The 26,432-nt window shown below is 37.4% G+C and overlaps 1 protein-coding gene across 24 annotated transcripts in view; it reads left to right on the top strand.

Annotated features, from left to right (window-relative positions):
- Positions 1–26,432, top strand: part of LOC105676039 (CUGBP Elav-like family member 2) — a 339,661-nt gene that overhangs the window by 170,305 nt on the left and 142,924 nt on the right. For all 24 annotated transcript variants that reach the window (XR_010890354.1, XR_010890353.1, XM_067355660.1 and 21 more), the window contains one exon: positions 25,218–25,387. Coding sequence is in view for 22 of the 24 variants with exons in the window: in XM_067355660.1 (XP_067211761.1) it covers positions 25,218–25,387 (170 nt within the window). In the remaining 2 variants the exon portion in view is untranslated. The remainder of the gene's footprint in view (positions 1–25,217; positions 25,388–26,432) is intronic.

The raw sequence follows: 26,432 nt of genomic DNA, 5'->3' as shown, positions 1-26,432 counted from the left end.
AAGAATGATAAATTCGAAAGCATTTTACGTATCAGTCGGGAAAATGGGATGAATATAGGCAGTCGGGAAATAATCTTTATTCGTACAAATTTATTATCGAATAAAATAACTTTAAGATGGATTTATTTTTCTTTTAGTTTATCTATTTTCAAAATAGTTTTATTCAACAGGATAATAAATATCTTAAAGGAATATCACGACAGTCTCTTATTGGACAATATTGAAGTGCCAGGTGACGCTTACTATTCTTTACAGGATACAGATAATCTCAATGAGATTTTGTTTCCCCGCCATCTTAGGAAAAGTTTACTTGTTTCGTAACGAATAGAGTAGAGCTAAAGGCGACACGTTCGTCGAACTTGGAGACTTTCCGAGAGAAATGGAGCAAGTTCGATGCAGCCTAGATCGTGGATAAAGATACACACCTACCCATAATACGACCGCTATAGCTCTACTTTCGGCAGTTAAAAGTTTTCGCACTTTTCACAGAATGAGATGCATCAATAGCTTATATGTTTTCTTCTTCGAATCTTTTCCAGGGAAGGAAAAGTACAAAATTCTTTAAAATAAAATAGGTTTATTTTTTTTTTTGCTTAAAAAAACGCTTTTACAATGATTGTTAAATCGATTTTATTATTATAAATAAAATAATTATTTTTTATTATTTTATAATAAATTATTGTGTAGAAATATGAATATTATATATATATTGTTTAAGAACCAAGAAGTGGTTGAAAAAAATGTTACAGATTCTCGCGTTTTGCATCCCGACTTCATTTCACAGGTTTTCCAGCCAGCAGGTTTCTAACAGATACCGCCAACTTTCTGCCTAAATAGCATTTTTGCTCCGCTGGGAAATCAGACGTTCGATGAAGCGTGTCTCGTGTGCCGTCGTTAATTCTATTTGCAGCTATTTGCTTGACTTTCCTGCGGCATCGGCAATCGCAGACCTGCATCCGATATGCCGCTATCTCCTCACTGTTTGTATTTTGTATGTTCATTGTATGTATCGGGGCTTGCCTGCCTCTTCTCATCTGCTTTAGTTCGGTTTAATGCAATGGTTGGTGAATCTTCTAGTTGTATCTTGATTTTTAAGATAAAAATACATCACAGGTATATCTTTTTTAAAATTTTATCTTAGTCTATTTATAACGGGGGATCTTTATGATATATTTATGACGGAACTGGTATCGTTTCGCCGATGAAAAGTTCCATTGAATCGGAACAACATTCAAAGCCGTGGAAAATTTTTATTTTTCCGACCGTTATTTTTCCTGTAAATTGAGCGGCTCCTTGTGCAAATTCATTCTTTTGATAAATGCAGTGGAGATCTCGCTCGGCGATGGTACACCTCAAGAATTCCATTTTCCGTGAGCTCGATAGACGTCGATAACCAAATCCCGCGTAACCAGGAAACGGTGACGTTTTCCGATACAAAATTCAGTATTTTCACCCCTCACCCCACTTCTGTCGCCCGTGAGCTTTCATCTGCTCGCAGCCAAGTCCGGCGGTAAACGGGGATGGGACGCGCGCAGACGATTAATTATGTCGCCGGCTGTAACTAATCCCGCAAGACAATGCGGTTGAGTCGCATCTTCGCGTCTTTGATAACAATGTGCATTGAATTCGATACCGGGGCGGCTGCCCGCCCTCTCCGTTCGGCAACTAGCGGACAATGCCTCACCACCCGCAGGTCATGAGACCCTCACCACCGCGGAATTTCCTCAATTTCCTTGTTTTGCCGAACTTCACCGCGAGAGTAATGCGATCACGAGTTTTTCCGGCATGTAGCATTATAGCAGGAAAAATCGAGATGTGGCATTCTAAATATCTCGCACGAAATTCGCATAAAAGCGACGTCAGCTAACATGTATATTAAGATCCCTTTCAAAATTTTTTATTTAAATTCTCAAAATTCTTAATTTGCTACAAATTTTTAGTTTAAATTAAAATTCAAGTCTTTAAAAGCAAAAATAGCGCTTTTTTTATCTTTAAGAAAAATATTGTGTGAAAAATATTTAATGAAATATAATTTATTGTAAATAGAAAAATTTTATTGCAATTTCATTCAAATAAGGCAAAAGCAAAAACATAAAATAGGACATCAAAGATTGATAAAAATATTTTATTTATAAAATTAAAAAATAGAAAAAAATTCGACGAGTGTAATAAGAGTAAGCGGAAGAGTTGCAATATATTTATCGCAAATATTTATAACTTTGCCTGCTCGGAATTTCTCAGTGAATCTTTATGTCTCGTTGCTTCGTGAATAAGATCGATTCATTAGGTCCACCCACGAGAACGGACGTCGGAAAGTTCAACAGAGGACGCGCATTCATTCGGTAATCCGGCGTATGTACCGGCGTACCGGCGTACATCGCGTTATTACCTCGGCTACGAGGCGTGAGTCTTGCGAGATTGAACGCATAAAGCTAATTAACCGGCGATACAACGGTGGGTAATCTGGCGGCAGCACTCGCGCGAGAGATACACGCTCAACTGTGTGTACGGGGTGTCTCAGAAACATCGCTTGCTTTTCGAAAAGTACGTTTTTCGTCCAATTTAAAGTCGATTTTTTCTTAAATATAATTTTATTTTTTCTACTTCTGTAATTGTTTAATTTTTACTTAACTGAAACATTACAAGAAGGAGATACAAGAGAGGCCCTATCATTTCATTAACTATTAAATCAAAGTAGTTGAGTAAAATTTAATAGATTAATAGATAATATTTTTTTTAATAGTATAATTGCCTTTATATATATTTTTTTAAGAATTAATTTTATTTGATTAAAAAAATCATAAATAGAAAACGTAGCGATCAATTCTAGCACACCATGTATATGATGAGAAAAAGCGGAATAAGCGGCGAACGAGAAAAATAGTAAGATAGGAAGCAAACACCAAGAGAAGCTCAATTTTTGCAGTCAGGTCGGTGCCAATATTTAACTCGATTTTAAAAACTATTGGAGATCACTTAAAGTACGACGATGCATAATGGATAATACATGGAAAACGAAGATTGAGCTCGATGTAATGAAAGCCAGTGGAAACTGCGGTCATAAATCTCGCCTCTCACATTTGCAAAATGCTAATATGGTATCGTTAATACATGAATAACTTCAAATTTCATACAGTAAAAAATTTTTTATAATAAATGTCTGTAATAAGTATCGCACAAAATTGTGTTATAAGACTAGTAGTTTTTACTATTAATCTAAAATCGATATTTAAATATTTTGTCTTGGTTAGATTTTATTCTTAAAAATCTGTATAAATTATAGTAATATATTTTTAAAGTAAAATACTTGATAGTTTTTTTTTAGACTTTTGATATAATTGATACAATATGCTTTTTTTTCTAAAACAATTCTTGAACTCTATATATTTCAACAATAATTCTAGTGATTACCATCAGAATGATATAATATAAGATTTTTATGCTTTAAAATTTTATATTATTTGGCAAGCCGAGAATTTTACTGCGATGCATTGAAATCTTATATTTTAAATAAAGAAAAGGTCTAGAATTCTAAAATATATAAGATTTCAATGCATCGCAGTAAAGTTCTAAGTTTGCCAAATGTAATATAATACAAGATTCTAAAGCATAAAAGTGAGTAAAACGTACAGTTTAACATTTTAAGCCATTTTTTAAATTCTACCAAATATTATAATATGATTTTAAAGCATAAACATGCCTTTTTTAAGAGAGAAATTGTTCGGATTTTTTGAAATATAAACTTTATAATTCTTTAGGAAAATGCTAAAATTCTGTCCATTATACCGAAATTCAGAAAATAAAATATTAACTTTATAGGTGCTCTTTAAAAAAGTAAAGCTAAATAAATGTGTTAAATATAAATTTAGCGGTGCATTTTATACGATTTAGTATGCACGATTAATCGTTATTACCATCGTGTATCGGAAAAGTAGCGCTACGATCATATTTTTGGTATCGACTGACATTTATGTGCCACTTAAATACCAGGAATACCAGAACAGTTTTGCACCCGCTCGCTCTCTGGACTTTACTCCCTTCTCGGTTAAACAGTCAAAAATAAATGTATAGCCCCGCTAAAATTGTGAACGCACCGTATGTGCATGCTAGGTATAAATTATATGTGGGTTTGGGTACATGAAACAGTCGCGTGCGGCTCCGACGATCTTGCATCGAGATAATTAAAGAGCAAAAGCAAAATGGAGCGTATGGGGAGGGGAATTAAAACCAGCTAAATAATGCCTGTCTGGCTTATTCGCAGGCGTAAAAATTATTTGTTTCAGTTGCGTTCTTCGTGTACGGCAGAAATAGGGGAACGTCGAGCCGTTAAACCGAATTTTCGTGCAACTTTCGTGCATATTACTGCATTTATGTATAACTATATTTGTGTATAAGAATTATGTATAAGTATGATTTATAATATATAACGTAATTAAACGTAAAGTTAATACACAACGAATGATAAAATATGTAGATCAACGAAAGTCTATATTTTAGTCCAGAAAATACTAACATTCATAATTTATACATTTTTCTCGCACATTGCGTTGGAATTAATACATGACTAGTCGCTTGCAGAAGATAACCAATGATTAAACTTTTATTTATCTTTTAAACTTTATTAGTTTTGATATCAAGTATTAAAATATATGTACAATTTTTAATATTGAGTGTTGAATATATATAATTCACTTCTTCGTTCAACGTTCAAATCACGGCAAAAATCTGAGGTCACGTTTTCTTTTATCGTGAACATTTTTATCACAAATATCGGTTATTACTAAGTACACGTGCAAGAGACTTCCCCTGTTTGTCAGAGTATCGTCGAAGCATCGAAGTAGTGGACACACGATGAGTCACGTTAGCATACAACCACAGTACCGTGTTCTCCATTAGATAGCGTCGTGTTGTCTTAGGCCCGACCTGAATCAGGCTCATACTGGACGAGTATGACTCATCGCAGCAGATAGGTGCGTTATTTTGACGGAAAACATAACAGCGTCATCAGGAATGCTTTCGTCTATAACGCAACTACGTGTCGCTGCACTTAACGTAGATATGTGAATATTGCGTTGTTCGAGTGCTGGTGGCTCGTGAAACGAGAAACAGTAACGTTCGATAAACTTATTTTTAAATTGGTAGTATAATATATCTGCTTTAGTTTGTGTCTAATATTGCAAAACGTGATGATACTTTGTAGATATAATTTCAGGTACTGATAAAAATATAAAAAAAGAGCGCGGAATGGAATAAAGATGTTTATTTGTAATTTGATTATATCTTCTTGCACGCCCGGTTCGTTTGTGCTTTACTTAATAATTCAGGTCTGTGTTTTATTAAAGCAGCAAATTTAACTCGCGTTTCTGAACATCTTTTTAACTTCAACTCCATTTAACTTTCTTGCATTGCAAAATACGTTACGACTATGTGAAAAAGTTTTGTACAACATTTCCAATATCTCCTACAACGGTTTTCTTATTTCATCTCGATTACAAAGATAAATGACAAACCAACAAAAATTCGTATAGCTTACGCTATCAACGAAGTGTTAAGGAAACTTTAGTCACTTGTCATACGACATCTGAGGAAGTGATGACGGTAGTTGAAGTCGTGATGGGTCACAGAAGGGAAGGAGGAGGAAGCCGTCCCGAGGGAAGAGCGAAATTCTAATTCCGGATTAGGATTTATGCTCGGCAATCTCGCGATGGGCTTCGACGTCGACGACGCCGGAGTGCGGCACCGGGGGTGGACGACGTCGTTATCGGAGGTGCTTTCAAATTAAGCGGCCCTTCTACAGTGGCCCCCGTTGTGGCTTTACAACCCTATCCACTCGCGAACATCCATGAACGTCGCGAACGCCAAACCGATCGACGCGAAGACGTCGTCGTAATTTCGAGACGTACAAAATTACGGGTGGAATTACGGCTGAGCGCGTCTGTATCATCGTTATTTCGCGACGGAGACATTGTTATCGTGCACAACAAGAACGCGCAAAGCGTGAAACTCTACGACTATTTTCTTTCCTTCCTTACTGCAATAAAATAAGAGGAAGAAAGTGAGAAACGGAAAAAAGTCAGGTTACAGAATAGTATAAAGACATTTCTCAAATAAAATTAATTACTTAATTATTATATTAATCTTATCTTACGATTATGTATCTTTTGACGTACATAATTATTTTGAAAAATTTTATAATTCAAATTTGATATTATTTAAAATATATGCTATATTGATTAATAATAGCAATATACTTTGAAAAATGTAAGATTGACATTTCTCATATTCATAAAGAAGTGAAGAATAACGAGAAAAAAGAATAGAACATCTGTAATCTTTATACGTATTGCAGATTCCAAAATGCTAGCTATGCCATCTTGCAGACAAAGATACCATTCTTTTTATTTCTATACCATTGTGCGCCATTCTTTTCATTCTATTACATACATGTGAACGAAATACCTTGATCCGTGAAATAAACGCAAATCGCGATACATGGACAAAAAAATAACGAAAGCGCGCGATACCGCTTTTAAATTCTGAATTATAGAGCTGTTATATAGCCGGTATCAGAAAAATTTCAGATAAATCTTTATGGGCTACATTCAGCGATACCGCCGCAAGCCCACTGTATCGCTCGTTATAAAATTAAAACCACAGTAATTAATGCCACCATCGAATGTATCGGCGAGAAATATAATTGCTGAAAACAGCACCGCGCATTGATGCCTTGCTCGTCAAATAACATTTCACCCCACAATATATTTTGTAGGTATAATAATAATAGACTTTTATCCTCTTTCGTGTGTGTAAACTGCGAAAATAACTGAAATATTATATCTAAATTTTAAAATTTATTTTAATTCTAGACACTTTAAAGACTTTTGTTATTTACACCACTTTTTTTATTATATTTTTATTATATTCTCCACTGGATAGATTGCATATATTATAACGGAAAAATAGTGCAAGGGAAAAATAGAAAAAATATTGCGGGAATAAAATGCATCTAGACTCACTGTCATTCGAATATCACAGGCGTGCGTATTCTTCTGTAACGTTTTTCACTTCTCTTATTTCCGCACTAAATTGTGTTTCTTGAATATGCATTTCTTGTTTCATTATTTTATACGAATTAATTTTAAATTAACAATGTGGGAGAAAAAAATATTGATAGATGACTCTTACGGCGGGAGCTTCAGTGAATACGCTTTATATCATAAATACGATATCGGCAAATACACAAAGAAGACGCGGCTTACGCACGCACGTCCGCTTTCGTTTCCTAAGACGAGAATACGCATGTCAGACGGAATCGAGTGAGAATCTGCAGTCGTCGTCGGTGGGCTCGACGTTGCGTAACAGGCCATTACTGCCGGCAACGGTTGCCTCGTTCGCGTCGTGTCTCGAGCACAGCGGGCGGCGGGCAATTTGCGATACAATTTAAAGAAGACAGCTCCCGTATAGCTCTCTTCCTTCCTGTTCCTTCCGCGTGCCGCCCCGCCGGTTTCCTCTCACCAGCGCACGCTTTATATTTCGTGCTTGTAATGGCGAAACTTTTCCTTAACGACCGCGCATCCGCTTGAATTATGCACGGCGCGCACCACCGACGACATATTTTTATTTTTTTCGTTTTATCTACGTGACCGTGCCTGATTGGTCGCTTCTTACTTTCCCTTCTACGTCGTTGCTTATTGCTTGAACGTACTTGAACGCACACGCATTGAATCGTTATATAATAACGCGGCAATATCGAGCGTTCAATAAATGTTAATGTAATTGCTTCTAAAAACCCTCTTTACATTTGAATATGATGTCAGTGGGAGATGAAAAAAAGTTTACCGCTTTATTTTTTTTTTAATGGTATCGAATCTCACTATAAACTAGACTAGGGTGCTATAAAGTCACAAGGAAAAGTTCGGAGCGGACAGTCTTAACTTCCGGGGTCGGTAATTGAAAAAAATGGATGACTCTCGTGCGCAATAGTCATTCCTACAAAATCCTGTGCGGTTCAGGTGGCTATTCATCAATGCAAATCCGCAAGTTCTCCCCATTCATACAAATTCCACGCACACCATTGCACCATACCGTTCGTACGGTTAATGGATGCAGCTCCCTTCGGGGGACTGAAGAAGGACTGGGGGCGGAAGCATCGGCGAAGGAAAAGCAGAGAGAGGGTAGTGTGAGCTTCGAAAGCAGGGGATTCCAAACGTACGGCCCGATAGGGAAATCCAACATACGTCCGACGTCCCCCTGCGATATCCACACCCTTCTCTATATTCCACTGGCGATAACGGTTCCGAGTGTTGTCTCCACTTCCATGCTTTATCGTTCCTTGACTTACGCACTAACTGTCGGAAAGATTTCGATTTTTACATCTATGAAGGAGATTAAACATTGAAATTTTGCTGCCAAAAGGGAAAAATTTGCAAGAAATTTTACGGACGGCAATCTAAGGTAAAATAAATTTTTAGAACAGTTTAAATTGATATATTTGCCAGATTCTTCGTACATTGATAATTATAAAGAAACATTGCAAAGATTTTTATAACGTTGGAAGTTCCATTTGTCGAAGTTATCGCTGTGTAAAACGCTTGCTAGATTTTGTCGTTGAAAGAAAAATACACTTTCAAATTAAGAACAAACTTTGAACGTTATCTTTGTGATAGTTATGATATAATATTAAACTTTACCTTTATTCCCAATGTCATTGAATATAATAATACTGTTAAAGCAAGTATAAATTTGTTTGCGACTCGTAGTTAGAGAAAGGGAAAGCACAGAAATCAGGAATGCCTTCAGATTTACGATTCAATAGGGAAACTCCGCGTACATTTTAACATGACGTGTATCATTCACGTTCACGTTCAAGCTATTTTGAAAATCTCCGTTCTTATCACGATTCAGCGACCAATTTCGTAAAATTCGCAAGAAGGAAATTAGACTTTTATCACCGCACGCGATAAAACGCCAACGCGTCCGAGACTCGGTTCGTTTCTCCAGCATTGTACGCCGGACCAAGAATAATATTAAGAAGCGCAATTTCGACGCCAGCGCGGACGGAATTTACGATTCGCCTTTTGTTGCCGGCGACGCGGGCGCCTTTATGCGCTTTCACGGAAGCGACTTTTTACCAAGTCCTTTGGAGGCGAAACTAATCGGAAAAGGCTTCCGCGACACGGAGACTTTTTTTCCCTCTCCGGTTCCGTTTTCCGCGCTGCTTTTCCACTTCTGCAGTAGCGAAATGATTATCCGACGCTTCCTCCTTTCAAGGATGTCCCACCACGGCAGCGCACACTCCGTCCTTCCTGTGTGCCCTCTTTCTCCATCATGTTAGCGTGTCTACAACTACCACCGTCCTTCTATCTCCCGCTCGCCATCTTTTCAGCTCCGTATCCAGCCTTACATGCCGACTTTCATGACATCTTTGATCACGGCATCTCCAGAGGCGGTATCATTCGTGGTGGCCGGCGACCATCTAAGATTTGAATGGGGACTCGATGCTTTTGATGTCTTCTGCTTACTAGACCGGCCGCTGACCGTCATCTCCCGTCTCGGAATCTCTTCTGCCAATTCAATGTCACTTCGGCATATAATCACGCTTCGAAGCACCGGCAGTCTATTAGCCGCGCCGACCTTCACGGAGAGTCTTGTGCTTTCCGCTGTCGCCTTTCGTCCGCCTTCGATGTCGCCACTTGGAACTGAGATCGATCGACAACTTTCCCGTCGATGAAACGTTTTCAATTGAAGCGAAATTTGGATATCGAAGAGACGTTTGAAATGAACATCAAACATATCATTGCTTTGATAGAAGGGCTGCACTCGTATTACCGCTAAATGGGACTAAATTAGTCTCATTTTGCAAATATTATAACATTATGTGTAATACAAGTAGCGCTAGATAAAGAATATAGAATGGAAATAAATTTAAACCGTTAACAGTTTTTATATATAAAGTCTTGTCTGCATTTTTATCAAATTTTATTAAATATTAACCAAAACTTGAATTCAAGCGGCTACATCTGATATGAAATGTGCAATAAGAATAATGTTTTAAACTATATTTAATTGTGCACATTTGTACTCGATTATTACTTATCGAAATTAAATAAAATAAAATTAGTAATTAGGAATCTCAAATATTCTTATATAACTTTTTAAGTTAAATTTTTTAATCGAATGCAATTTTAAAACTAAGTCATAGCTATTTCCGAAACATTAACTAACATTAACTAGTGCAATATTACAGTCGGAGTCAAGCTATGAATAGAAGAAGATATAAAATTTCATAATTTTGTCACGAAATGTTATCGACGATATGATAATATCTCAAAGAAAGAATCTAAATCTTGATACGTTTCACTCGTGTTCCGCAACGGTTCCCGCACTTTTATCTCGTGTCGTATTCGTCCGTAAAATTGCACGCGACATTTCAAGACGACACGACGTCGGGACGTGCGCGACGATACCCGGTGGCCGCGATACTTTTTGGTCCCGCTGCGATTCCGGCGTATGCGCGACAGCGAAGCCAGAATTCTTGTCGGATGGCTGGCATCTCAAGGGGATTCCCGAAACCGGCCAACCACTTCCATTTCTCCCGCTCGCGCGTAACGTTTTTCCTTCCATCAAAGTCATTCTTCAGTTATTTTCAATTGGTTATTCTGCTTGCGTTTTCCGCTTTTTAATACGTTAGTTAAAAACGTATAAAAACGTATGTACGTATTCTTAATTTGCTGAAAAAATTGCATAAGTCTGATTTTTAATTTGATTAATATGTTATCATTTATTCGGTATGAAAATGCTATTCTGCAGTGAGTGAATGACACTTCGCATTTGGCTCTCACCGTGTCTGTCTGATTCCGGAATTGGAATCTAATGTCAGGATCCTGTCCAATGTCAACGCGAGATAAATGAGATATGATAGCCACAGTGCTAAATGTACAATGCGAATATCGCGTCTGGTCAAGCGTATATATTAAACGTGCGACTTGTCAAACTTTTTATTTTCATCGACAATATGTTGCGTTCTAAAACCGGCATTAAATAAAATCTTTGTAATATTTAAAATTATTTAATTTAAAGCCGAATTAACGATTACATTTATGTTGGATACAACATTGCATATAAATTTTTCGATTAAAATTAACATAGTTGATATGTCTGTATAAAATGTATATAACATGTCCGCCTTACATGATTTCCTTTAATATCAAACCTCGCATCAACAATTTAATATATTTAATGGTTTATTTTGAGCACGCGGTAAACATCCGTGCAATCTCTCATCTTTCGATACGCCTTTCGATTCATTACCCAACAGGGCCATTACGGCAAAGCAAGAGCTCTCGGCGATTTATTGGAACTCTTAACGAAGTTCCGACAGTTAGATGGCTAAGTTACTCGTTAACGTCCGGCGGAAAGGCCGCGGTTTCGCGGGAAGCAACCTGCGAAAAATCGCAAACAAACTTCGTAAGACGGCCAATCGCCGGACGGCGACTAATCGTTGAAAAGTTATAACGAGAGAGATCCGGCCGTCGGTTATTACGCTAGAAGTGAAGAAAACAGGCGAGGAAGTAGCGGAAGCGGAAAGGCAGAAAAGCAAAGGAAGCCAGAAGTCCGCGCTAGTCGTCATGCGGTCAAGCTTTGCGAATTTCCGCTAGCAAAATCAAGTTACCACTCACCTTGAGTATAACTTGGAGACGTCTTTTGTGAGGGATTCAATAACTCTTCCGACAATCCTAACTGTCGCGCTTTTGTCGGTGTTATCTTTCATTGTGTCACGTACACTTGTATCTTTGAAATTTTCAAGTTTCTTTAGACCGATAGTGTTCGTTAGCTCAACTACGTCGACATATAAATCTGATATCTCCTAAAACATAATTGTTACATGTTAGATCAATATCAAAATGCTTATATATATATATGTTTTTTTCTGTCACGATTTAAAGCACTGACGGAAGAGGAGATCAATTTGCACAGTTATTAATTTTCTTGTGAAAATGAACTTGACTTCCCCATAAATTGCTTTTCTTCAATCTGAGAATCTGTGTTCGTGCACACTTCATTAAGCTGAAATCTGCAGATTTTATCGCCTTTCTTGTACTCTGCCTTAAATAGCAAGATTACATTCGACGATACGCAGAAGTGATATCATACTTAACGATCACACAGCAGGGTTGCAACAAAAGGGGTGATGTAGACGGGTAGAAAGGGAAGGAGTACAGCGCGTCGCGGTCGGGGGTTACAGGATCACGGGGCATGATTTCACGGGACGGTGGTTAGGTGAGTGTCATGCCATCGGATGGCAGAGCTATGTGCTTCATGTATCATGTACGGTGAGTTAAGGGGGTGAGCACGAGAAAGACCCGGGAGCGGAGGGGTCGGAAAGGGAACGGAAACAGGGTAGGGTGTCTCCGCACAATGTGACAGAGAGCGTTCGATTCGAAAGCAGATGTCGCTTCCGAAACACACCTCGTGCCCTGCATATTTATCCGCAAGGAGAGCGCGATATCCTCGGTAAAGAACGGCAGGAGGGATAAACGATTTTCGGCGACTCCCGTGCGCAGATTCGCGATTTGATTGTTCTCAAAGTCAAAAGATGCAGAGTCGTTGCGCACAGCATTGATTACAAGATTTACATTATACATTGAGCAACGTTTTTTTAGCGACGTTATAAAATATTTATATTTAATATAAAAAAATACCTCTTTTGGCAAGTAAAAATATATTAGAAAATTCCTTACTATTTGGCACATGTGTGCTTGTAGCGATATATGTATACCTGCAAATAGATGCAAGATTCAACTATGTTTCTAATATCTATGTGATATTAAATTAAATTATGAATTACACAATTAGAAAATAAATAGTGACGCTTGAACAATGGGAAGGAAGTGAAGACAAACGCAGCTAACGGAGTCGTATTTAGGGACGCTTGCGTAGACGGACCGCGGAAAGAGCGGAACAACGAGTTTATCTGTCCGCGAAAAACTTTGAACTCGGTGCACAGAGGAAATTTTACTCTGCTGATGGTTCGTTAGTAATGCCGGTTTTGCAGATAAAATCGCACTTTGAGAGTCTCGGGCCCGCACGAGAGATTTTTTTGTCGGTCGAGCCGAGTGCAACGAAACGAGCGTGTCAAAGCTTTCGCATGCTTCACTCGCACCGTGCATAATGCTTGTTCCACATAAAAGTTAAGTAGTATGAAAATGAATGAATTGTCGGATTTAAATAAATGACTGCTCCTCGTGCAATGTTGTCCCCCGCTTCGCAAATTTAATGAATGAAACATTTTTACTTCCTCGACGCTTATTCTTGTCTTTGACGAAATATTGTTCATTGTGTTATTATAATTATGTCGTGTTGCTTAGATTTAGATATGCGAGCAACATTATTATTCAAGAAATTTATTTATATTTATTTATTTACTAACATAACGATAAGCATCATAAAAAATTAAATTGGAATAATTAGCATAATATTATATGCTCAATATATAAAAATTAAAGCTTCAATATCTAAACGCGTGACACTTTCATCTATTTTTAAGTCACATAACATTATCGGCTGTTTTATAATTCCAAGCTGCATAAAAACATTGAAATTATTCACATAATTTTTAACAATTTTTATTCGGATTTATAAATTTATTTAACTTAATGGAATAATTTAACTGCAAGAGAGACATTGCCAACTTGAAGTATTATATTAGATATATATTATATTAGAAGGATGACAGCTGCACTACTTATTATTACCAAATTCTGTATGTTCTTGGATATCACGCTTTGAGCTAGAAATTTTTACTCTTGTCACGTGGTCAAGAGCTTCTACACGAGGAACGAGGTGAAGAGGTTGCAGCGAGTGTGGCAAAGCCTCTCGCGCATCACTCACGCTTCGTGAAACACATTCACGTCAATCCCAGGCGCCGTGGTGCGTATGGGTCCTGAATTCCCCAGAACTACCCTTCTGAGTATGATCTGTGACTGCAGTTTCTACACTATATTTACCTGTCCACTGCGTGCGGTTCCCCACCTGTTTGTATATTTTCGAAGATACGGATGTTTTAGAAATTTGTGTTTGCGACACAACATAGTTTGCCTTTTGTTTTTGCACTAGAGTTGCGATTAGAGAATTTATTGTTTTATTAAACATAATATTTGAAAACGATGTTTATATATGTTGACAAAAATATTACTTTGAATACACAGATGCGAGCTATTCGTCATATTTTTCTACAAATCAATAAGTTCCGCCATCATAGGACAGATGAATTTCAATGTATTTTCATGTGTGTTTAAAATGGCTCTCTAAAATATGTGTTATTGTTGTATTTTTAATCTATTTACATTATAATATCAAAGCCGTAACCGTTATCGCGGATTTCTATTTACAAACAATAATATTTCGATATAATAGATTTGTTATTATCCGTAAGCTAAAATTATGGACCCTTTTCACCAAATGCAAACGAGAATCAACTTGAAGGCAGATCACAAACGATGCAGAAATCTGGTTATAGTCATGGAAATCTCACTTAAGAAAGCCTTTCAAATTTTTCTCTAGATCGTCTGTAAGCGCGGCGATGCTTATGCAAACGTGCCTATGTTATTAAAAGCACTTCGTTATTATGCACATTTAGATGCATAAAAATATTTGAAAAGTTTGGGAGTGTTTGTATTTTTAAAAAAATGTAAATTCATAGTTAGTTACATCTCGATATTATAAAATTTCTATTTCAAGCAATTTTATTCACGTAGTTTCGACGATATTTGATCACATTTGAATACATTTACTCTTAAATCTGAATAAAACAACATGTTTTGTATATTTTGAATTTCCCTATTTAACTATTCAAAAGATTATAAAATTATCGAAAACAATCATTCGGCCGTTCTCTCGTATGTGATATCAGAATTATATCGAAAGAGTGCAAGAAAATTAAACGGAACGCTAACTAGTAAGCCGAGTGAAATCCATTAATTCGAGAGCAGATCTCGGCTTCCAACTCGTCACTCGGATCTTTCTTCTCTCTTCTCTCTTCTCTCTCTCGTTCTCTTTTTCTTTTTTTGGAATGAAACGAAATGTCGCGCGCTTCGTCTTTCCTGAGAGGACAAGTCCGTCAGCATGTTCGTTAGTGCTGGACGCCTAGTAGGGGGCATAAAGTACGAACCTTCCCAAGTAAATTGAGCGAACGAAGCGAATCCCTGGCTGGCCGAATGTCAGAGAAACGAATAAAGAGGATCGACGAGGGCGAGGAGTAATAAACGAGGGCGGGTTGTGTGAGTTGGGGATGGAAAGTCCACTTCGGGTCGGCTAGTTTTACAGTTCGTGTGCTGTACGAAAGATAGAGCAAGACGACCGTTTCGTCAAACAGGGACTCGACGGAGTCGTTGAGACAAAGCAAACAATTAGGTGTCGTCGCCCTTAATGGCAGAAACGTCGTCTAACGGCGTTACCTATTATCAGCCATTCTTCTTTTTCGTACTTTTCGGTCAAAAAACCGTTTTACTCTCGAAATTGTTGATGCTTAACGATGTAATAATTTATGACAATGTGCGGTCGTGACACGGTAAAATGAATATGCAAATATCAAATGTGCGTCTGCTAAGAAAAATATTCATTAATAGTTTTCAATTTTCATTTGAAAATTCCTTTTATAGTAAAACTTGTTACATTTTTTTAAGCAAGAAATTCTTTTGATTCTACTGTAAAACAAAAAAGAAACAGCGAATAATCTTCGTTTAATGTACAATCTTTTTTTAATTTTTAGTTTATTTTTCGATAAAAATGAATCAGTAAAACGTTTATATTAAAAATTCAAAGTTTACAAATATAATAACAATTTATGTAATAGATTAGGTTATAAAATATATAAATCTCAGGAGAATTAATGTCAATTTTTGGACTTTAATCATGTTATTATATGCATCAATAACAATATTGATAATTACATGATTGTGGCACTGTAGATATTTATAAAAACCGCGGTATGTTGGGAAAAATATGAAAAGATCGTCGCGCGATGTTTCCAAAGAAACATAACTCCGCCGATAGTTGCTGGAATGCACTGCGGTGTGTAGAAGTCGCGTCTCGTAGTCACCCTCTTGCGCACGTGACTGGATGCAGTTTACCCACTCGACATTTCAAACACTCAAAACTCGAGTTAATCGCCGAAGCAAGAGCGTTTACTCAGAGCCGTTCTGTGTAGGGATGGTTGCGCAGGTTGCCAGTGGAATGGAAAGGGTCGGTCGATGCAGCAAGAGCGAAGAGAGAGAGAGAGAGAAAGAGAGATACGGGAGAAAGGGATGCTGAGCAAGTCATTGCAAGGAAGGTGGGGGATGGTTTACTAGCAAACTACAAGCTCACAACTTGGTTGTTTTACCATGGCGTGAATTGGGTCGAGATTTTCTAAGTCGCCACAAGAAAAATGTGCCGGAATTAAAGTTGCACGAAAAGATTAGAATAACCTAGCGGGATTAAGATAAACGATAAAGTGCAGGAGATAATTTTTCAGGGATTCTCATTAGTTGCATTTACCTTTGCATTTGGAAATACAGTTTTAGTACATTTATATTTGAAAAAAATACTAAATAGTATATATTAATGTTTAATCTTATAATAGAAGAATGTAATTTGTGTAATAAAAGAAGATTAGTTTGATAATTTTAGAATAAAGTGCTTTTTAACTTTTCAAAAAGTATTTTTTTATAGCATAAAAGACGTAAGAATGTAAGATAAAGAAGAAAGAAAAAATAAAGTTTGCCTTATTCATAATCGATTAAATCAATTTCGGACGATAAGAGGTCTATAATTTTGAAAATTGCTATGAAGAATTTTTACGGCTAAAAAAATTTTACTTTATAAAAGCGTAGCACTTATAATATTATATAAAAATCCATAAAAATGCTGCAAAAGTTGCGTGAAAAATACGTGAAGATCTTAACGTATAGTGCGGTCTTTAAAATTAATCACGTCGACTGAACAAATCGCGAGCACGCCAGAAGCCCGTGGGCGTGTCGAGAGGCGGAAAAATAATTAAAATCAATCGACGAAGCGCGGTGAAAGGGCGCGGTATAAGGTGCATGACGGGTGGAAGGAGCGAGAATAAATACCCACCTAACGAGCGCGGAAATTGACGGACTCGTCTGAGGGTGCTCGAGTCCCGGTACTTTCCTATCGGAACGTCGGAGGTCGAGCGATACCTTTGTCCCTCGTTAAATTCCAAAGGCAGAGCGATATTTTGCTCCCGGCGCCACCCACACTTCTCGCTCTTCCGGCTTCATTTCGCTATACTTGGTGCGGAACGTTCGCCGTGGATGAGACGACGAGAATAAATATAATATTATCGATGAATTTCTATCGAGGCTTTCTTGTTTCCTCAAATCTCGCAGGTGTTGATAAATGCGAAGAATGCGGACGCTCTTCATCCGTAAATTACTAGACGGTTTTATTTTCGGTCATCGTAACTTCTCCGAGCCAGCATGGCATCTCAATTAGCGGCAATATCGCGTGCGAGTGAGCGTCCGATCTCTGAACGCTTACGCCAATTAGAACACTCTAAGGACGAGAACGTCAGGCTGCAGTCGATCTCTGCCCTTCGGCCGTCCCGTAGGGTCCATTCGCCGCATCCTCGCCCTCTAATTAGTCTGTCCAATAAACTGGATTACACCCGTCCCGCACACATCCTTTATCCTTGGTCGCTTCGATGTTGTCCATTTACACAGAAGTAGATCATCGCACTTGGACATGTCGGAACAAATATTCCTCTTGCGTGAGACGAAAAATCTTCATTTATTTCTCAAACACGTGTGGATACTATGCTGCACATGACATTTAAATATCTCGTGCGTACTATTTTCAATTCTGTTCATCTACAAATGTCTGCAAGAATGTGCGTTCGTATTTATCCAAAGTATAAAAACAATAATATTAAGAGATAATATGAGTTGAAAAATTGCAACTTGCAAAGTATAAGAATTTTGTTGATGTAAATATTAATTTACTGGATTCATAAATTTGGATATTTTTTTATATATAATATTTTACACATATACAGGGTGTTTCAGATCAAACGCAGGTCCTTGAAGGGGTGGATAGATCTCGATAACGTGAGTAAAAAATGTCCGTACAAGAAAATTGTGAGATCAATAGTTTTTGAATAAAATGCATTTGAAGTTAACCAATCACGGGGTTCGCATTTCGCGCCGTCAAGAGCAGCGCGGCATGAATCATTCTCGTTTGCAATACATTCTGTCACATCAATTACATATTGTTTAGAAATTATTATTAACACTATCATATTAGTAAATATTAAAATAAAACTCAATTGTTTTAAACAATCGCTTGTGTATAAGAAATAAATTCTTCTGACGGCGCGAAATGCGAACCCCGTGATTGGTTAATTTCAAATGCATTTTATTCAAAAACTATTGACCTCACAATTTTCTTGTACGGACATTTTTTACTCACGTTATCGAGATCTATCCACCCCTTTAAGGACCTGCGTTTGATCTAAAACACCTTGTATACAGTTTCTATGCAAATATATTTATAATGTGAATTTCTGATTGCTTAATTATATTACTATATAAAACGATTCACAGTGATCGAGATTAATGTAAATTTTAACTCTCTTCCTCTCTCTCTCTCTCTCTCTTTTCCTCCCCCCCCCCTCTCTCTCTCTCTTCTGAATGTGAATTATATAACGGGTAGACTGTTGACACGTGAATTAAAAGTATGTTCATAAATACATTATCGCGCGATAAATTGTATTATCCATGAATATGTAAATTAGTTCGGTTAAATTTAATCGCAACGTTGTATAATAGTCTATCGAAAAAAATTATTACTACGTAGTTCTGATTCAGGTAAAAAAGATTAAAAATTCTATTATAGGTGTTATGAATTATAGAATAGACTTTCGAAAGATATTACACTATACTCTTTTATATTCTTTTTTAGTGATAATATAAAAACGATCTTATTCAGCTAATAAATGATTCAAGGCATACGCAATAATATATGTAGTGGTAATTATGTATTCCTTCGTGTCACGGATCGAACGAATAATTTAAGAGAATTAAAAAAAACGGAATAACGTTCAAGACTGAGGAATATATGCATGGCTCGGGGAATTTACGACCGTAACTTGATGACTCGTCCACAGAATGGCACAGTACGTCTTCTTTTAGACGATTCCGATACACTCGATCTTCAGGACAGTTAAACCGTTTGTAGCCAGACAGCGTTACAAGATTGTTCGTAGTGGTGTAACACCGCTGGAGAATTCAGCCCTACGGCCTCTAAAATATCGGCAAAGTTGCGAAAGTAGCGGGCCTCGGGAGCCATGGAGCGAAACTACCGGAGACCATTGTTCGCCAAAGCCGGTAACTTCGTGGAATCGCCACATACATTACTGGAACGAGTGGCGAAGGGCGACGCTCTGGGTATCTTTAACTTTGCGTCTTTCCGCCATTTTTCAAGCAGCTTAGTGGATGCCAATAATGACCTCGTTCAATCTGTTTCTATCGTTTATTTAATAGACGTTTATTTAAATGACGTGATCCATTATTTTGTTTTCTATTTTTATCAGAGGTATCAAATGATTATCGAACGTTTTAGTATATACATACGATTTCTCTCATTTCTTTCCAGATACTTTAATAAATTATCACCAATCTTACAAAGTGTTGCTTGCAAACTGACTTCGTAAAATATAAATAGGTTCGTAAGAAATTTATTTTAGGTACAAAATATTAATTGTTTTATAAATGTGACTCAAATTTATCTTGAGTGAATTTTCTATTGATTGGTAAGCTATATTTGTTTCTTAATTTGCGCGAAAAATATTTTAGAATGTACTTTATAAATATGACAGTTCGCAACAAAATGATTAGTAAATGAACGTAATAGCAGTACATAAATATATTGTAAAATACATATGATAGCTTTGAGAAAACAATATCGCCGCGTTGTGTCTGTATACATCTGTCAATAAGTGATGTCTATCGAATATTCTTACTTCGATCGGTGCGATTCAATTAATTAACCGAGAAAAAGAGAGGTCGTTGCCATGACGGACCCTATACTCGATATTCATTTACGTTGACGGCTATATTACGTCGAGTGCTTCGCTTGTTTCCCTCTCATGCTATTAGTGATGTGTAAAGACACGTCCTGGCGGTGTATTACTTGAGCTAAATTGCACGTCAGAACACGGAACAAAGGAAAAGGCAGTAGAGGATGGACTATGGTAACGCGTTATGATCGATTTGGTCAGCGGAATAGCGACGATTTTTTTTACGGCAGATGAACTCGCAGATAATTTCTCGAGTCCGCTCCATTCCGGCGTAATATTTCGCGTGACTGTCGGCTATTATCGAACCACACTATATTAAGTACTATCTCTTACCTCTCCGCCTGCGCGCGAATCGCCGAAAACGCTGACTTCGGATGTGAAGTATCTACCATTAATTTCTGCCCGTTCTATATGCACCTTTAGTGCTCGTTTGTAACGACGAATCGTCGACGCGTCGATTATACTGCATGATTAATGGTTCGTTGTATAGTCATCATTCATCTCTCTGAAGATGGTAAATGGTGGTTTCTTGAAAGGAATATAATGTCCACACATGAATAATTCCTTATTATATTCTAATATTACTTATATATGATTTAATTTTTTTCCTTGATCTCTTTTTATTCAATACTTTATTACTCTCATCTAATTGTACAGAAAAATACCTTTGGAGTTATCAGCTTATATTATTGATTTAATATCGCCCATTGATAAGATTCTTGATAAATCAAGCAAGAAAAATGGGGGATATGCGGTTGAAGAGGAAACTGGTAAAAAGGATTGCGAATGCGCTTTTTTAATGTTCCTCGCCTATCAAGACGAAGCGATCACGCTCCTCATTTCTTTCCCCCTTCGTCGTCGGGATACCATCTCACCTTGTCTTATCTTTACACCTTATTCACCTTCCCGCAGCTCAACGAGGAAGGAGCAGCGTTCCCCATTACCGATAAGATACCGATCGCGATGCATGTACACCCAGCGGCACTAATCCGCGCGGTGGTCTGATAATTGAGCGAACGCTGGACGCCGGAAATACGTAACAGCCGTTAGTGTCACGGTAACGTCGATGCGGGATTACGAGTTGCTGGTCGTCCTTGCTCGTAATCGTGGTCAATTTGTGATACCCACAAATCACGCCGGGATCACCGAAAGTGTCCGGATTGACGCGATTTGCAAAGCTACTGCAAGAACGATGCATCCTTTTTGTTTAAGATCAGATACGTATTTTAACGATGATTACTCTAATTTGGCGTGAAATGTAAGTTGAATCAAACCCTTACAAGTTTAAATAATAGTAAATTTTAATAAATTTTTATATTAAATTATAAATACTGAAGAAACCTTCGCATTGAGTTGATAAAAATACATAGATTATGTTAGTAAAATATTGTATAAAAATATAGGTAGTTAGCGTATCTTGAAGTTTACGCATATTAGTTAGTTATTTTGAGATTTTTTATAATTTATTAACATTTAAACGCTAAACAATTATGAGGCTAGTTGAATATCAACTAAAATACTAATTTATAGTTTGTCACGTATGCTGTTACAGCGTTGTTGGAATTGCAGCAAGCGTCGCCCGTTTCCATAATTAGCTCCGCTCTGCATAATGAAAACTTGTAACTACAATATTTATAAACGCACTGTTATGAAAATTTGTAACTATTTATTGTTCCTGTTTCGAAACATGCTTTATTAATTGCTAACGCGTTCACGCAAAGGTCCACCGCATTTTATAATTTTCGCAGAGACGCCAGCTAACTTTCCAGCTAACTTTTCGTTGTTGACATCAAAGCAATTCATCAAATAGTGGCAATTTAATTGATTATTCGCCTTACCATTGTCATTAGTGTTTTAATTAACTCGTGAATTTTGACGTGTTATTATTTTAATTACTTGAATTTTGATTTTGTCGACAGCGCAACCGATGAACGCACCCATATATCCACATATTTCGGCTAAAGCTGTAATTCCCCTTCTAGAACTTCGCGATAAATCTCGATTAATCCAATCGAAGAGCCATCGCGCGGATGCTGGCACGTGACCAATCCCGAGGAAGCGATTGCCAATCGCCGCTCGATTCACCTTCGTCGGGATAGACCTTCTCGTTTAGTTAACCTAGTCGCTTCTTTGATTAGTTAACCCACTCTCGTCTTTGTCCGCGAAAGGGGATAGACAAGGCGACGGGAGCTGCAGGCTCCCTGGAGAGCTTCCTGCTGTAGTAGAGACACCCTCTTCTTTTGCTTCCCTATTCTCTCCCTTAGAACCTCTTCTGCACTCTATAGACTGAGATGAGAGCAGCCGCTCGGCCGGAAAATCGCTTTAAACCGCGCCGACTAATATTAACTTTCTCCTATCGTTTCGCGAAATTCCCAAACTTTTTTTTTTTCTCTCATCTCGAACATCGAGATCGCAAAAGCTTTTCCTCCCCGTGGGGCTTACACCGGACGGCGCTCCGAAATTTCCTTATTTGCCGTTCGGTGAACGGATCAGCTTTGTGTAAACTTCGTTTTATCCCGCAAATGGCGAATGTTCTCCTCTTGCCGCTCGTGCGTTCGATACGTCTGGAATTTTGTAACGAGGAGATAGATCGGCGATACGAGCAACGACGAGGCTCGGAGCTAGTCACGAGACATTCCAAGGTCGCGTGTAATTAACTACCCCGCACATACCATCGTGCGATCGATCAGAACTTTCGATCCGTCAGCCGTACAGCGGGCCAATGACTATTAAAGTTCGGTGATTTATAGTGGAAAGGCGAAAAGAATCGCGAGTGGCAAATCGGCACGCCGAGTCACTATTTCAACCGACGAACTTTATGCAAGCGATTTTACAGTGCAACAAACTGTCGCGTCCGCAGTGTGAAACGGTAATGCTTTCCGCTCATATAACCAGCCGCGTTCTATGACAAGTATAACTCAGGCGAGGTGGCTAACCACCCGCTAAAACGCCGCAGCATACATACACCCGGTGCGTCCAAGTGTACGTGAAAAAGCGGAAGTGACTCCCGCGCGCGCCTCTGTCGGGCCGCCCTCCGTTTTCAAAATCACATTCGAAAACATACTTCAAAATAAGATTTTTCGATTAGTATTTCAAAAATATGTACTCGAACCACCATTATTTAATGCAATATACTGGTATTATTTTTTTTATACTTAGAAATTTATATTATTGCTGTGGCCTGTATTTAAAATAAATATGTATAATAAAACAAGCAAGTTATTAATGCAGCTTGATAATTGAAATGATATCTAAAAAGTTATAATTTGAAAAAAAAAATTTATTATCTATATGAGTAAACAAGTCTTATTTACAAGTCTTATTTACAAAAATTTAAAACAATTATACATGTGTTTTATATGCCATTAAAGGGATATTAGTTTCCAAGTCATTAGCAGAATCTTCCATCCATGTAGTTAAAATTATCGCAAGCTACGTGCATCCGTTTGCTTCTAATTAAAATCAAAGCTGGATTTCTGGGTCTTCTGTTTAATCGCTAAGAAGATTGCACGGCCGCGTACACGCTCGTTAGAAAAGAATATAAATTAAAGTCGGACGCGCAATGTTTCATACGTTTCCGTGGGGAGTGAAAACGCCGACGGGATGGAAAATATTGACCCGAGTATCAGATTTTAATCAACCTCTAAGAGTGAAAATATTGGCCAAGGGTGCTGCGTGTGCGATCCACGCGAAGCATAAAATTAGAAGAAACTCGCAGTGTTTCACTCACGTGCAAGCTCTGTCCAGCGTCAGACGGATCTGCATGGCGCGTTGGAGGAACGCGAGAGTTGCGCACGTCCCACGGGAACGACCTCAAACACGCATAATCCGCACGAAATTACTGCGTGCCGGCGAAAAGCTCCGCGTAAGTTTCGAAAGCGGACGAGCTCGTGCACGGTCAAATATGTACTCAGGGGTAGCCAAACACACCAGTAGTCTTTTACGTGAGCGGCACGCTCACAGCTGTAAGTGCTAAAATATCCATGGCGACATACCTCGCATACAGCCCGCGCTGCGCAAAATGCAGCGTTAATCCCGTCGTTCGGCCGGAATGCGAGCTCTCTGCGAAAAATTCTGTCGAAAAGTGTATATACACGCAGAGAAAGGTTACATGTATATATGTACAAATGCATACACATATATATATATATACAATATATTCAAAATTAGCTACGTTTTCTTTTACACCTAGATTATTCAATTAATTTGAACTTTGATCCCAAAAATATACAACCCATGCTACAAATATCTGTGTCTTCGTGTTACGTTAATAGAAATTGTTTTTCATATTTAATTGTCGAGGTATTGAAAATGGAAACTTGCTGACGATAGACTCCCATCAAAAATTTTGCTAACGGCAAATCAACTTCAAATTTGTCAGCCTGCAGTTGAAACGATATTCGATAACGATGGTATGTCCTATATATGTATAAAATAAACTATATTCATAGCGAACGCGTCTACAGAATGTTTGTCCGAATATTTTTCCATTCCCAATACGATAACTTCTAACTCACTTTGCGGCCATTCGCGGCTATACATCGCCGCAATAAAATCATCCTCTGCTTCACTTTGCACAGATAAAGTGCTTAATATTTTAATCGCTCGTTTAACGAGTGCCGATGCCTGTGAGAATATTTCGCGCTTTGCGACGCGTGCAATCAAAATAGTCGATTGGGTTTTGGTTGCGAAATAGTCAACTGAATAAATTGTTTCATCAAATTGTTTTACTCGTTTTATCTTTTTATAAGTAAATGTTATTGATCCAGTATAGATATATATGTAACTCTTAAGCGTTACATAAATAAAAGCGTAACGTATACTTTTTTTCTAACACATTTACTAAATATTTTTACTTTTTCACAATTTACGTATTGCATATAAAAATCTTTAATGTTTCTAAAATTTTTAGTATGTTAAATTGCAAAAGATTGCTCCAAATATTTTCTGCAATATTATTTATATTTAAAAACATCGTCGACAAATTACTTGTTATCACCCGGCTACGATAAATCTGAACTGATAAAGTGCACAGGAGTCTTTGACCTGTTAACATATTAATAACGGCATGTTGTTTTTCTCCAGGCACGCATGTTTAATACGCTGCATACACAGCATAAACTTCCTTTTCACGTTACAGCATAATGAACAACAACAGTGTGGAGCAGCCGGATCCGGACAACATAAAGATGTTCGTGGGGCAGGTACCTCACGACATGGACGAGAATGACCTAAGGACGATGTTTGAAGAATACGGTCGAGTGCATCAGATAAATATTCTGCGGGATAAAATCACCGGCAGCCATAGAGGTAAGTAAGATTTAATAATGTTTCCAATTCATTTGTAATGTATGTTGGAAGTCTTTTTACAATAACAAGATTTTGCAATTAATGAGAGAACGAGCGAAAACGCGTTTGTGTAATATAATTCTTTATATACAAGAAACGAGATAGGAAACGATTTTTCAACATTAAATACGAACAATAATTTGCTTTTTTTCTATTAGTTGAAATTTATTGAAATCTTCAATTACGGCGAAATGTAGTCCAATATTATATTATTCTTGTTTTATATAACAATTTTTTGCATATGTCCATTTATGATTATCTTTCAGTTTCTCTCATTTTTTGCGACTAATTTGATACGGAAAAATGTATTCTTGTTTTCTTATCTACGAATCTGTCGATTGTTTGACATTTATATAACAATTAGGGTAAAGCGTGAAAATTGCGTTTATGCGTTCATGTAGTGTGCGCTCTCACGATCGTTGACGCTTTCGAAGTTTAGCGAGACGACATGTTGGAATGACAAATGCGAATACTTATAGAAAAAGAGCGAAAATCAGGGAAAATGGACGCATTTATGGCGATAGGAAGAACGATAAAACGTGGAGACATGATCGCAGACCGAGATTAATTTCAGATACGTTCGGCCCCTGCGATGTCACGAGAGAATTACTCGAAAACAGAATATATTTCATTCTTCACGAAGCGTATGAACAGATTTCGTGCATTATTAGCTTTAATTTTCGCAACTAATTATTACGCAATATGATAATTACGATAAAATAATGGAGAGTATATCATAAAGAAGATATGTATAAATGATATATATAGAAGATGCATTATAGAATACTACAATACTTGATTAACGAATAATCGAAATACCATCTCATTTTTGAAAACAATTCTTGAAGTTGAATTATGCCAATAAATTCATTGGATTAATCCGCTCGAAATCATATTTTCGGCATATTTCGATTAAACCAATCCATCAACATATTGGATTTAATCGAATTTTCAATGTATTTGACGTTATTGTGCGAATGCTATTATTGATACCATTTTGTATGAG

Source organism: Linepithema humile, chromosome 5, assembly GCF_040581485.1.
Source record: "Linepithema humile isolate Giens D197 chromosome 5, Lhum_UNIL_v1.0, whole genome shotgun sequence".
Taxonomy (NCBI): domain Eukaryota; kingdom Metazoa; phylum Arthropoda; class Insecta; order Hymenoptera; family Formicidae; genus Linepithema; species Linepithema humile.
The sequence above is the reverse complement of the archived record's forward strand: the minus strand, read 5'-3'. Positions and strand labels throughout refer to the sequence as shown.